The sequence below is a fragment of the Daphnia carinata genome, chromosome 6 (genome assembly GCF_022539665.2).
Source record: "Daphnia carinata strain CSIRO-1 chromosome 6, CSIRO_AGI_Dcar_HiC_V3, whole genome shotgun sequence".
In the NCBI taxonomy this organism is placed as follows: Eukaryota; Metazoa; Arthropoda; class Branchiopoda; order Diplostraca; family Daphniidae; genus Daphnia; species Daphnia carinata.
This window is the reverse complement of record NC_081336.1, coordinates 7,748,789-7,763,889: the sequence shown is the minus strand read 5'-3', so window position 1 is coordinate 7,763,889 and position 15,101 is coordinate 7,748,789. Positions and strand designations below refer to the sequence as shown.

At 39.5% G+C, this 15,101-nt stretch overlaps 1 protein-coding gene across 1 annotated transcript; it reads left to right on the top strand.

The window, feature by feature from the left end:
- The first annotated feature begins 9,242 nt into the window (after nucleotides 1-9,242).
- Nucleotides 9,243-14,103, top strand: LOC130702089 (TOX high mobility group box family member 3-like). The gene is made up of 7 exons (XM_057523756.2): nucleotides 9,243-9,359; nucleotides 11,621-11,797; nucleotides 12,106-12,687; nucleotides 12,768-12,907; nucleotides 12,976-13,111; nucleotides 13,177-13,958; nucleotides 14,031-14,103. Exons 1-7 carry the CDS (start codon nucleotides 9,288-9,290, stop codon nucleotides 14,098-14,100), a joined length of 1,959 nt encoding a protein of 652 aa, XP_057379739.1. The 5' UTR covers nucleotides 9,243-9,287; the 3' UTR covers nucleotides 14,101-14,103.
- The last annotated feature ends 998 nt before the right edge of the window (nucleotides 14,104-15,101 follow it).

Here is a 15,101-nt window from a genome sequence, read left to right as displayed (position 1 = left end):
CGTGAGTATATTTTCGCGCTGTATTGGTCTAGGATGCGTGTCTGATTTGAGCATCAACCAGTTTACAGATCCTTCCCCATGTTATTAGAAGATTTGAAACAACTAACGGCACCGTTTCGTCTTGTTCCACCCAAGCACCGCCTGTAGCGAGCACGTAAGTCGATTCATCTTCTTGTTATAAACTGGCGTAGTTGAGTTATCATTAGGTGTATCACGCTATGTAAAACGATCATCGTTCCCCTCAAACATACTGCTAGTAAGTCTTCAAGTGGACCAACATAAAATGGGAAGGATTTATTTGCATGTTGTTACCCAACTCGGATGAAGCCCAAGGTTGCTATTAATTGTAAACAGATTTTCTCTTCATGTTGACTTATCGAGCCCTCATGAGTTTTTCATTAGCCCAGTTTTCGAGCTGTGTTGGCCACAAGTTCTAGGAGAAGGCCGTGCCTCATCAAGTATTAATGGTTGCGAAAACAGATTTCCATGGAGGAGGGACAGAAGGGCAGAGAGAGAAGTGGATCAATTTTAAGCAAGCAAAGCATGCTCACGCGGGAGGGGTCGATCGATTGGTTTCTCTCTGGAGAGGGAGCAAAGAGAGAATGAGAATGAAGAGTAGGAGAGGGAGAGAAGACTGGAGACAAGTTTTGTTGGAAAAGAGGGGGGAGAAGAGAGGAGGACGAGGGCTGTGCGTTTGGAACGCTTGAGGGGAACGAAAACTTTGTGAATTTGCTTTTGAAATTTAGTCCTTTGCACATCGAATTCGCCGATGTGGTCCAAGTTGCAACTTTTTAGCCCACACTGAGGCCAAGAGTTGTTGAAACATTGAGCATATTCAATCAAAGCCTTTAAAGAAGGACTCGCAAAGATTATTGATTTCTTTTTTATTATTTTGACGTTCTTTTCTTATTCGTAAAAAACACACACTCTACCCTCTGTGTGTCTGACGCACTTGTTTGAGTCGATGAAACTTTCATGAATAGAGAGCAGATTGGATTGGTTCAGGAGAACCCCTCCCCCCTCTTTTCCACCACCCATCTCTTTACACAGTTTCGTTTGAAGTTTTCCAAAAAAAAAAAAAATAAATAAATATAATAATAAAGGCAGGCGGAAAAGGGGATTAAAAAAGACACACACACACAGAGCAGCGCTCAGAATAGGCAATGCAATTCATTAATGTGAAATTAGTCTGATGGGATTCTGTTGTTCTCCCTGGTTCCTCCCCCGACTAGTATTGTCGGTGTAGGAAGAATAGGAGAACTACATATATATGTTTTAAAGGTATTTTATTTTCTTCTTTTTTTCCCCCCATTTTACCGACTTAAATCAGCTGTTAATCAGCGTTGCACTGCTTTTCATTCTCTCCCCCCCTTCGGATGGCGGGACTTTAATTGGAATTAGCAGCTTTGGGGAAAGAGATTGGGTGGAGGGGTAGGAGGTGGGTTTTTTTTTTATTAAGGAGTGGCTGAAGGGATTTAAAAGAGCTCTCTCTTATATAATGATATGGCTTTTGGTTAACTCATTTCTGAAATTCAGCTCTTTTGAAGTCTCTTTTTTTAAATATCCAAAAATGTAACAGCGATTGCCATGTTCTTTTTCTTCGTGAAATGGGAAACACAATTCGATTTGGGTTTTCTTTTTTGTTGTTTTAAATTCCCCTTTCCTCTGCGTGACATGAAGAAGAATGACATCGATATTCTAATCAAGTCCCCCCTGGGCTTTTTCCTCTGTAGCTCTCGGATGTATATGTCTAAGTCGAAGGGATATATTATACGAGCAAGCCCAAAAGGATAACAAAATGCAATTCCCGACTATCTCTCGATCCGACCATTGAATCATTTTGTACAAGCACACACACACACCGACTGTATAGACTCGTATGTGTGCAATAGTCTCGTCATTATACTTTCTCGGCAGGGGGGGGGGGGTGCTGGATAGCCCCAAAAGAACAAAATTGGATCGATATTTCCCTCTTTAGTAGCTCCTACTTTCCTCCTTACTTTGTCCTCCATTTTTATTTTTCGATATTGATTGCACTAATAGTGTATGTACATGTGCTGTATGTCCTTGGGTTTTGATGTTTCTTCAATCATTTAACCAGCAGAGCTTCCACAAATTTCAATTGGAGTTTTTTCTTATTTGATTCGGTGTCGGGGTAGTGAGAAGGAAGTCTCTGCTAAAGTCGTTTAGAAATTCCAAGGATTTCGAATTATCTTCTTCTGTTTTTTTTTTCTTTCGTGCGAGTAGACGACCTCTAAAAAAGAAGAGATGCGGTTGAACGAAGACGAGTTGTTGTGGTTACGTGAGCGTTGAAAGATGATGAGTTTTGATGCGTCGGCATTGACACCGTGAGCCAAAGATTCACGACGGCCTCCCCCCCCCCCCCCGATGTGGAAAACAAAAAATGACGAATGATTTTTATTTTTCTTTTGTTGTTGTTGTTTTCTTCTTTTTTTTTTAAATTGAAACCAACTTCCAGGAGGTTCGTCGTGATGTACCGTTTTTTTTTTAAGGGAATGTCGCATAATAGCGTGTATCCGTTTTGGTTATTAGACGTTGAGGGCCAGGAGGGGGGGGGGATTTGTTGGAATGTTTGTGGCGTGACTCTTGTGTTGCGAACGAGGTTGCTGGACCCTATCCAGGGGTTAGGAATGTTTGGAACATGGCTGGGTTTTTTAAAATTGTATTTTTCAAAAACGTTCGGGAGAAAAAAGGGGAGGAGCTTAACGGCTAAACAACAACAACATGGAAGGGAGAAAAAGAGTTGTGACCCCGTGAGCCATTTGACCCTTAAACAAAAATCCTTTTTTTTTTTTTTTTAAATAAATATTTTTTTTTTTTTTTGGGGCCACGGTGGAAGAAGGATGGAAAATGAAAGAAAAGAAGAAAAACAGTGGAGTTTTTGTTTTTCTTCTTTGACGTTTGTTTTCGTTCTGACTTTTCTTTCATTCTCTTGCTCTTCATCGCTTCCAGCGTCATTCGGGCAACAGGTGGTCCAGCACAGATGTGTAGCTTTCTCTGTCTCTCTCTCACCCCCCCCCCCCTTCTCTACCTCTCAATTCCTCAACTTCTTCTAGTTTAGAAAAAAAAAAAGAACAAAAAAAAATATAGGGGGGGTAAAAATGATGATGATGATGGGAGGGGGGTGACTTTAAAGGAAGGTAAAAGATAATTGAAAGTTAGAAGAAAAGAAAAAAATCATTTTTATAAGAAACCTAAGACGTTGGTGAGGGAAGAAAGAAATGGTAAGGGGGGGGTAAGGGGGTCAAAGCGTCAGGTGCGTGAGTTGGGGGCTGGATCTGACCTGTCGCGCCCTTTTCAGTCGGTTATATTTTTTTTTCCTTTTGGTTAAACTGATTATTATTTTCTTTTTCCTGAAACTCCGATGAAAAATTTAGAAATGATGATGATCAGGTAATGGCATTGTTTCATTGCCATCCGTGTGTGTGTGTGTGTGTGAGTTTTATTGCATCAAAGGGGGGGGGGAGAAAAAATGACATCCGGCCGCCAAACTTTTTGTGTTATTCGTTTCCCGAAGTGGACGTAGTCGTTCTTCTCATCTTATTTTTTATTTCTAAAGTTTAAATGACCATGAACATATAAAGTTTAGATGTATTTAAAAAAGAAAATGGAAGTGGGGCGAGTTATTTTCATAATGAAAATGATTTAAAATGAGTCGATTCATAATGAACATTCTCTCTCTCTGCCTTCTTTTAGTTTGCACAATGTCGTTAGGAAATTTCATCGTCATCACGTCGACGAACGATATTGAAATCCCGAACGAACAAGCAGAAGGGAAGGGGGTAATGAATTCCGCGTGACGTCGGGCGTGGGGGACTCGATCGACATAAAAACGGAGAGAGGGGAAAACCTAATCGATCAGATCATTTCATTTTCTTGCATATTTTCTCCTCTCTTCTTAAATAGTGAAAGTTATTAGATTTTCATAAACTTTTTCTTGTTCGTGTTCTTCTTTCGCTGTCCCCCGAAATGACTCGAATGTCTTGCGTGTAGGAGGGGGTCGGGTGCAAGATTGGGTTCTTCTCATTAGGATTTTCCGAGTATCACAAAATAATAATAAAATACGATGGGATTGTTCATGAGAGCGAACCACAAGGAATTGAGGGCGCATTTTCTTATATGATTAACAATTTCATTTGCTTATCTCTCTCTTATTTTTTTGTGTGTAAGTAAACGCATGCAGCGTTTATAAGAAATAAAACCGCGTCCGTAGATGTTGTTGTTGTCTTCGGCGTATTATAAAAGAACAGAAGGGAAAGCTATGGGAGGGGGGGGGGGAAGAAAATGTTTTCAAAAGAAAAAAAAAGGGGGGCGGAGTAAGGGGGGAAAGGTTGTGTTTAAAGAGGGGGGAAATATATATATATATAAAAGAAATATAGATTAAGTTCAAGAAAATGTTGAGGGGGAGAGAGAGACAGATGGTAAAAGGTCGACAGTTGAAATAAAAATAACTGTTCTTGTTTTTTCGTGGAGAAATTTCGGCGTTTTTAATCATTTCAAAGTGTATGCGTATCTTAAATGCTAAATTTTTATTAAATCAAATGAAATCGTGTGTGTAAAAGGGTGGAGGTGGGGAATGTGGTAGCAGTGTGTGTAGTAGCACAAGAGGAACCGGTTCTTCATTTTCTGTGTTTACGGTTTATTTCAAAACACAAATCGAATGGGAAATGTGGTCGTGTGAAAAACGATAATTTCAGATAAATTTAAAAGAATAGGAGGGATTTTTGTTTTGTTTTAAAAGATTATTTTTGCTGTTTTTTTTTTTCAAATGTCAAAAGTCGATCCATCATCAGGTTGTCGACTACCTCTTATTATTATTATTGTACACGCCCGTCGAAGAAGGAAATCATTCACTACGCGGCAACCCTGTTATTTGGTTAAAACTATTCCAAGACAAAAAGAAAAACCTCTTCTTGCTGGAATTTTCTTTGTTTTTGTTTTCGTTCATTCTTTTAAGTTGAAAAAGACCTAATTAGTTGGTGTGTACAGGCATTTGTTTTTTTCTATTATAATTTAATTTAAGAGGAAACGTGAAACATGGAAGGAACTCGTTTCGTGTTGATTGTGGGCAGGAGAAACCGGCAGATCATTCGATAGTCACGTGCGTTTTTTTTTCATCTCTCTCCCATTTTAACGACTGACGTCACAACCTTGAAAAGCGTTTACCAATCAGCTGATTAATTATTCAGCCATGTTTTTTTGTTTGTGTCTGTCTAAAAATAACACACGTCGAAGAATGTGTTTTCTTTTCGATCATCTTTTTTTGACGACAGGTGGCGCTGATTGAAGTTTTTCGGGATATTCACATTCCGCCATCTATATATACATTTTTTAATGATTACAACAACAACACATAACTTTGAAAAGAATTTATGTACTTTTTTTTTCCAAACAATTTCATTTAAACACACACATTCGATTGGGATTTTTTCAGTTTCTTTGAAACGAAGGAAAAGAAAGAGGAGAAAAGACAAGATTGCCCGCGGGACATTTGTCGAAAGAAGTAGGGTGGGCATGAAGGAAAAAAAAAATAAAATAAAAAGTTTTTTTTTTTTTCTTTTTTTTAAATTTTATTTTGTTTGAAATAAGCCCACCCATGGACCTCGTTCTTCTTTCTTTTTTCTATTTATTCCCCTTTTCTCTTTTCTGCTTAGCTTTCGTGGTCAAAAACTCTTGGGCGTGTGTGTCTATGCACGGCGTGGTGGTGGTGGGGGACTACCAACTGCATTCGGTTTCGTTTTCAGTCTGGGCTTCGTCCTCGTTCGAGATTGTTGCCACACCAACTGTTTCCTTGAATTTTTGTCGTGTTTTCATCTTGAAATTCCTTATCGTTTCGTCGTGGGTGTTTAATAGTTTCGAAGAAAACGATTTTTTTAATTTTCTAGTGTGGTACTCGTTTTTTTGTTTTTGGCGAAATGTTGTGAAACTTGTGGATTTGGAGCCAAAACATTTTTGCCACGCCGTACACAACAGCGGCCATTGCGCAGGACCGTGTTGTTCCCGCGTGGTTGTGTTCGAAACTGTTTTGCTTTTAAATCGGTGTCGAGTTGTGTTTGCGTGTTTGTTGGTTTTTCTCGAGAAATTCAAATCTGATATTTTTTTATTTTGCTGCTCTTCTCTATTTCTGTTATCTCTTTTTGCAAAAGAAAAAAAAAGATAACCGGAAAAAAGAAGAACTCGAGTGCTGTGCTTTTCGTCTGCTGTTCTCTCGCAACCAAACGACACACAAAAACAAATGAATTTTCAATGTTTCCAAAACTTTGAAACTAGAAACTAGTCGTATCAGTGTGTGTGTGTGTGTGTGTGAAACTAAAAGGATAGAGATAAGAAAAGAAAAGAAAAAAAAAGAGATAATTGGAAAGAAAAAGAAACAAAGTTTTTTATCTCGTTCCCCTCCCTACCCCCTCAACAACTATTTCCTACTTCCTCATCCGGGAACACACAGAGATTCGAAGGGAACTTTTGAAATAGTATCCCGAGAAAAAGAAGAAAATCAAACATGGTCAGTAAATATTCTTTATCTTTATTGAATATTTCATGCATGTCAAAAAAGTTGAGAGAATTTCATTTCCGTTTGGAATTGTTTTTCTAATAGAATCAAAGATGGCGGGGCTAGGATGATAGATGTTTACTTATTATCGCTGCAGCTCATTTTCTTTTTTTATTTTCTAAATGTTTTTTAAAGGGATGGATTTCTGATGTTAACGGCTTCCCCCTGTCCTGTTTGTATGTTCCACATTGGTTTGTTTGTTTTATTCGTTTCCCCTCCCACCCTCCCGGTTCCTTGCAAACGAAATAAAAGTGGGTGGGTGGGGAGGGCAATGTTGTTGCTGTGGCCTCAATCTGATTTCTCCCCCTCCTCCTTTTCTCTCGTGTGTCTGACATTTGGGTTAAATAAATGGGAAAGTGAGTGTGTAACACACACACACACACACACTGAGGAACCATGTTTGTTGGGTGTGGTCCCTCCCGTTTTTCACTGTGGAAAGAAAAAAAAAGTGGGAAGAATTTCTCTCTGCCAACCTCCTCCTCCCCCCCCCCACTCTTAAAAAGAAAATCAATAACATCAAAACGGGGTGGGGTGGTGCCTTTCGACATATTTTTTTTTTTTTTTTTGAATTCTCAAATTTGATTTCCCCATACCCTCCCCCCTTTTTTTGCGTCACTCTTTGATATTTGTTTTTTTTTTCTTTTAATACTGAAATTACCTAATCTTTTATTCCGGGAAAAAAAAAGAAGAGGGAATTATTAAATAATGCAAGTTGAAAAGGGAAGGGAAGAATCTAGTTAACATGTGAAAGTTTATTGTTGCCGTTTTCAACACACACACAAAAAAAGAAATAATACTGGGAATGATAATTACTGTCTCACGCGTGATTGTAAATGATTTCTCTTTTTTTCCTCTGTGTCGTTAATCACCCGGTCCTTTTAATTCTTTCCTTTATTATCATTTTCTTTTTCAACGTTACCGAAAATAATAATCAAGTCTCTCTCTCATCGTTGCACGAACTTTAAGTTTTCGATTCAATTTCAATAACGGTTGATTTTGTTTGTTCAAACTCAAAAGACGATTGACGTCATTTTGATCTTTTTTTTTTTTTTTTTAAGGAGAAGGGAGGGATTCGCTTTGTTTTATTCTTTGCCATGTGATCGAGTTATGCAATCGATATGCAACCCGGTCGTCTAATACCTTAACCAAAGAGAGGAGAGAATCTCGCAGAGTTTGGTTCTTAATTGGATCGCAAGCGCTCCCCCCCTCCCCGTTTCTATCTAATATGTACATACTAACATGGCGTTTGTGCTTCGGTTGTGTTCGCTTTGATTGAATTAGTTGAAAACGGAACAACAACAAAAAACAAAAAGTTTTTCTCTCTCTTTTTTTTTTTTTTTGATTATTTTCCAGCGTTGCCATCATTTCGGAGATCGAAAATGAAGATGCTCATTTTCGTACGGGGGTAAAGGAAAGGCCAAGGAGAAAGACCGCACTAATGATTCGGTGGGGTGTTTAGATTGCATTAGATATTTAACTATAGGCCGTGCACGGCTGATTATTGATTGCGTTCCAGCCTCTCTCTCGTATGTGACGGGGGATTGAAAAAAAAAAAGGGAAAATGTCGTTCACGTACGGCAACATCAATTTTAAAATGATTTCCTTTTTCTTTAAAAAAAAAAAATATATATATGCATGGAAAATGTGCGGAGAAAAGTGAATAATGATGTTGGGCGGGGTAAAAAGGAATTGCGTTCGTTTTCTTCACGGTGGGGTGTTGGAGAAAATGGCGAGATATGGTAATAATAATGGAAGAGACGCTTGAATTGATGGGTTGGGTTGTTGTGTGTTGTATGCCATTTGTTGTACTCCCCGCTTTTGCTCTTGTTGTCCTCCAATGGGATGTCCTCGTTCACCGTTGGCTGCCTCTCCCGATCTTGCGCATTGAACGCGTTTATGAATTTGCTTTTTTTTTTATTATTCGTTTTCGGTTTGTTTCTTCTTTTTTTTTTTAGGGGGTGAAACAAAAATTTCGATTCCCGTGGGCAACGTAGAAACATGTCGGGAATTTTTAAATTGAACGAAATCTTTCAGTTTCCCCCCCCCCCCCCCCCCCCCCAAGTTAATGTATTTGTTCATATTTAATTTTTGGAAAAGGGGAAACATTTTTTTTTTTTCGTTTGAATATTAGGATAACAAAAAAAAAATAAATGAAAAGAAAATGATTTGATGTTGCGTAAGTCGGGCCACTTTGAGTAGACGGGAAGGAGATGCGCGGTTCACGACATTTTTAGAGCAAGTCCCGCGCACAGCGCCACTCTGCTGGGAGGCCCCTGGACGCGTGTGTGTGTGCGGAGCCCCCCCTTCTTCGTAACACGCGCAGAGAGACACGACATCGTCCCGTCTGTGGAAAAACGTGAGGGTTTTTTTTTTTTTTTTTTTTCGCCCTTCTAGGAACAGAGGGGGGGGGGGGGGGGGGGTGCGCGCGCCAGGAGCGCGCATAGGAGCCCCATTTCGGGGCTGTTCCATGTTCCGTGGAGCCTTGTCTTTTAACAAAGCCACAAGTTCCGATCAATCGCTCCTGAACGGATCGTTTTGTTTTCGCTTCCCTCCTTTTTCTTTACTTGACCGTGTTTCTCTTTTTTTTTCTCTCTCTCTCCTGTCGTGCGTGCGTGTGCGAGCGTGCAGTTTGTTTTTGTTTTCTCGGGTCGCTGGATCGAATCCAGGCAAAGGCTTAAAAATTTTTTTTTTTTTTTCGACGATATTTCAAAGCAAAATGGACGGATTAGTTTGTAGTTCGGTTGTTACCGACTTGCACGATATCTTCACCGATCCCGTTTGGTTCAAGGTAATGACCCCTTTGGTATTTCCTTTTTTTTTTTTCGAGGTTTTTTTTTTTTTTTTTTAAATTTAGTTTGGTGCATAGATGGAAAGATGAGCCAACGAACCGAGGGGAAAAAGAATAATAATAACCCGGAGAAGTTGATGAGATTTTAAGTGTTTTTGATTTCCCGTTCTTTTTTTTTTTCTAACTCTTTTGCCACAAAAAAAATGAACGGACTGTTGTGGATGAGAACCGAAACAATTGACTGCTGTTCTTTTATTATTGTTATTATTATTATTATTATTAGTCAATCGGAAATGTTGAGAATTTCAACAGGTTCTTGACATTTATTTATCTCATTGAATTTTTTTTTTTTTTTTTTTCGATTTTGGGAAGAAAATATTTAAAAAATGACAAACACGCGGCGATGAAATCATTTCCCGTCGTGTGGTTTTGTTTTTTTCCTTTCAAAAATGCTGGGAAATTTGCCGGTTAATTGTCTCTCTATTTTTTTTTTCCCGTTGCGAGGCGTCAATTTTTATTATTTTTTCAACTAAAAATAAAAATAATATATTTGAGGATCGGTCACTCGCACCAAGTTTCATTTGCGGTTCTTAACGGATTTTTAAATCACAAAAGAAAAAAAAAATCACGCTGGACTCCCGTTTCCCCCTTTTTTTTTGTACTTCCCGGTTGTGTGTGTTTGTACGATACGCTACTCAACACAAGAAAATGTGCCTTCGGCCATTACACCGAATGGCGTTCAGATGGAACCTCCAAAAAAAAAAAAAAAAAAATCTTGAGCGTGAAAACGAGCGTGAAAAAATGCACCCCGCGTGAGGTGGTGGAAAGCTCAGATCAGTCGACTGTATCATTTTTAATTATTAATTATTTTCTGGTATTTACATTAATATTCATTTAAAAAAAAAAAAGAAAAAAATGCCCTTTTGTTTTGTACCGTTATAGCGAAAACAGGAGAGATCGTGAGTCCATTAAATGAAACACAAGCTGGGGAGGGGGAAAAAAAAGATGGAAGGATATTAATAGGAATTAATAAGAAGAAGAAGGTCGTCCGTAGGACCAATGACGTTGCAGCTCTTTTTCTCTTCTCTATGTGTACAGCTTAACGAAATTAGGAATTTTGATTTATTCTACTAGCGCGCACACACATACGCGGGACCGTATAAATACATTCCGCAGCGCCCCTTATAAACTTCTCTTTTCTCTTTTGGAGCTTGAAGATGAAGGGGGGGGACGGGTATGTTGGGAAAAACAAAACAAAATAAAAAAAGGTTTTTTTATTTTATATTTTATAAGGTTCCTCCTCCCTTTTGCTGCTGCGCAAAGAGGTTTGTGTGTGCGGGAGAGAAAACTTGGAGGGGTCTCGATCGATTAGTTTCTTCAGTGTGTGTGTGTGTGTGTGCTTTTTGCTTATGTGTGTATCTCATTCTCTCACTTTTCATTAGATATTCTCTCATTCCATCCGTTTTCTTCTTTTTTTTTTTTACTCTTCCGGAGAAGGAAACAAAATTCAAAAGAGGCAGTCGATCTCTCTTGCCCTCAAGGCGAACAAATATGTGAAATCAATTGAATTTAAGAAAGAAAAAAAAAGAAGTTTGCGTTTGAAATTGTTTTACAATTAAAAAGAAACGAAAATATTCTTGCCAAAATGAGGAGATCTAATCATTTTTTACTCATTTCATTAAAATATTAAAAGAAATTGATTTTTCTCAAGGCTGGAATTAGATCTCTCTGCGTTGTTTTTATAGAAAAAAAAAAAAGAAAACTTTCCTATATATATTGTGTTAGACGTGCCCTACTTTTACCCCTCCCAACTCCAATACAATTTACTCGTCTCAACTCTCTCTTTTTTTTAAAATGTATTTTCATACGTGTACAGAGATATCTTTTGCAATGTTCACCTACGTGTCGAAATTCCCTCTTTTTTTTTTTTTTTAAATCGCATTGCGTCATTTTTAGCTGGGCAGATTGCAATCTGTTTGGAGGAAACTAGTAGCCGGGCACAACTGATGAAATGAAAAAGGTCCGCTGGACTTTTTTGTTTTCGGATGGACGAGGGGGGAGGGGCAACTGTTAAATAGACGGTCTAAACTCGTCCATTGCGTTTGTCGCTTGTTTATCTTTTTAGTTTAAGAGAAATTGTGTTATTCAGTTAACTTGTTTGTTCAACCATATTGTCCAAAGTTAACTTTTGCCTTCGTTTCGCCAAGTTTTAAAAGTTTCAAAAAAAAAAAAAAAAAACTAATTTCTGATTGAATTTTCAGAATTCCGAATTGGTGGCGTCGTCTGCTCATCCCCTCCAGCAGCAACATCTTCACGTGCATCACCAGCAACAACAACCGCAACATCACCAACAGCAACAGATTCAACAGCAACAATCGGGCCATCATCAGATCCATCCCGACTACAGCAACACTCATCGATATAACATGGCCGATCAGGTATGTGTCTGCGTGTATTATTCCAACCCCCCCCCCCCCCCCATGCTCATACGCCATCATCAAAGATGGCCGCTTTTTGATGTTGGTCGTTTGTTACGTCCCCCTTCTCTTCCCCCGTTCTTCTTCTCCTCTTCTCTTTTCTCTATTCTATCCCTCCCCTGACTAATCAATACAACCCCTCGTTTTCAAAGTGGCAACAGTAGTGCACACGCACCATTCCCGGTCGTATGCAAATGAGATTAGTTTTAATTATTCAAGAAAAAAAAATGGAATTTCATTTCATTTCTTTTGAATTCAAAACATAAAAGTTTCAGCCGCACACGCCGAGCTTTGGTGACGATGAGTTCGATATGGGATCCCTGGGCCTGATGGGCGGAGTGCCGATTGCCGAGCAACAGCATCACATCCATCCGCACCAGCAACAGCCGCAACAGACGCAACAACAGCAGCAGCAACAGCCGCAGCAGGGCATGTACCACGGCAACCCTTCGGCCGGAGGTGACATGTCGTCGCACTATCCGCTCTACAATCCGCACGCCATGTCCGATGGAGGAGGTTACACGCTGCAGACGTTGGGGTCGCCACCGGCCAACAATCCGATGGCCTCCGTCAACAGGTACTCGCCCCAGCAGCAGCAGCAACAACAACAGCAACAGCAGCAGCAACAACAGCAGCAGCAAGTCGGCCGGATCACCGTAGAGTGCCGGCCACTGCAGACCGAAGCGGACATGCACAGGATCTCTGCCACGACGATGGCACCACCTAACTGGACAGGCCCGGCTATGATGCCCGGAGTCAATACCTCGCCGCTAGGCTCCAACGTTTCGGCCACTCCGCCCAGCGGCGATACTAGCGAGGAAAGTGGCGACGATTGCCATTCCATCACACAGGTTCGTTTTTTTTTTATTCAATTTGATGTGATTTTTAATTGGATTCAAATTTTTAATAAAAAAAAAAAATGATGTGATAGATTAATGCCAATAAACGCCCGTCTCCTGAGCCCATTGAGACGAATAGCGGCCGTGCGGGAGGTGGCCAAGCTGCTGCCAAGAAAGCCAAAGTCACTGCGGCCAAAAAGAAGAAGAGGAGGGATCCTCACGAGCCTCAAAAGTAATTTGCATTTCTTTCACGAAATGAGTTTCATTTAATTTCATTAAAAAATTTCATTTTTTTTTTAGGCCCGTTTCAGCGTACGCCCTGTTTTTCCGAGACACTCAGGCCGCCATCAAAGGCCAGAATCCCAACGCGTCGTTTGGCGAAGTCTCCAAAATTGTCGCTTCCATGTGGGACGCCCTGGACGCGGAATCCAAGAACGTACGTGGTTTTTGTTTTTAAATGTTGTGGATGAATAGATTTTTAAAAAATTTTAAATGAAACAGGTGTACAAAAAGAAAACGGAAGCGGCCAAAAAGGAATATTTGAAAGCGTTGGCCGCTTATAGGGCCAGCGTCGTGTCGAAGGAGGGCAACAACGGCCCAGGCAACAACGAAAGTGTTCCAATGTTCCAGGCTACGAACAATGCGCCGACGGCGCAGCAACAACAGCAGAACGTGGCGGCGCAGAACTTTGCCAATTATCAGAGCAATTACAACATGCCACCTCAGCAACAACAGCAGCAACCGCAGTACACGGCGACGATGGCCGTCACTTCTGCGCCGATGCCCCAACAACCCGTCTCCCCCATGTCGAAGAAGCCATCGCCATTGTTGAACTCCCTCATGGTCGATCAGCAACAACAACAGCAGCAGCAGCAACAGCAGCAACTTCATCTACACCAACAACAAATGCAGCAACAACACCAACAGCAGCAGCAACAGAACATGTTGAATTATCCAATGCAGAACAATCGACCGGCTTACATGAATCAACAGCCGCAAATGATTCAAAAGACTGCACCTCATCAGGTCCAGCAGGCCGGAATGAATTATTCACCTCACATTATGCAACAACAACAACCTAATCAGCAACAGTCTCAGCAGCAGCAGCAACAACAACCGCAAAGAGTACAACATTTAAATCAGGTCACAGGTACCGGCAAACCTGGCCCTGGTACCAACGTACACCCACACTGCATCCGCTCCGGCTGTCCCAACGCGGCCATCTCCAGTCCCGACTGGGAGAACGAGTACTGCAGCAACGAGTGCGTCGTCAGCCATTGCAGGTATAAACATTTAATTATTATTTAAATTTGTTATCTTAAATGTTTATCTGGATTTTGAAATGTATTGATTAGGGATGTTTTCTCTGCGTGGGTGGCTTCCGGCCAAGGTGCCCCACCCGGTTATCCACCTCCGGTCAAGTAAAAATGAATATTTGAATTGACATCATAATTTCATAGGAATCATCAAACATTTGAGGGCGGAGAACATTAAAATATATGAAGAGGATCATGAAAATTAGAAAAAGAAATAATAAATCGTGAATACTTAAAAAATCAAGCGAATGACGAGAAAAAGCTTTTACACATTAAGAAAAAAAAAAGATCAATTTTTTTTTTCCTGTTTTCCTCTTTAAAATTTTTTGAAAAATGAAATTCCTTTTTGCCAACCGTTGATTGTATAATTTCTGCTCCATGTAATAATAATTAATAATAATTAATTAAATAATGATCATAATAAAATAATAAAAAGTAAAAAAAAAAGAAGGAACAACACATGACACGTTGATGTTAAAAAAAAAAATAATAAGTTCAATTTGTGCCACTGTTCAAAAAATTAAATCCTAAATTCAATCCCATCCCCTCCTTGCTATTTGGCCCCTCGTTTGTAATTTCTTACTTAAACTTGGAGGATGGGGAAAAAAATTGAATTTCAAAACGGAGAGTTTAAAGATCTTCGTAATGGACATTTAAAATTTTTTTTTAAGTGAAACATGAAAAGAAAAAAAATACCAGTTTCCTCTCATATTATGTCATCAAATGATGCGCGCGCAGTTATATATTTTCAATGCCATATGTTTGTTTGATTTTTGATTAAGCAACATTTCCCTCTTTTATTTGGAGTAGAGTTGAACTTGTTTTTGTTTTTTTGTCAAATGGGCAAAACAAAAAATTGATTTTCTTTTTAGAGCGAAATGATTTTTTTTTTTTTTTCCAAATTCTGTTGGTCGCTCGAAAGATTTGCTATTGAAAAGTTGAAATGATGGTGGCGAAAAAAAAAAAATTAAATATACCTCTTTGTGTTTCATGATGTCGACTTGTGATTTATTCCCGAAAACAAATGACTGCAGAATGTTTAAAAAAATTAATTCTGCACTCTGTTGCAAGATTTTCCTAAATTAAAATACTGAAAAGCACAAAGGACAT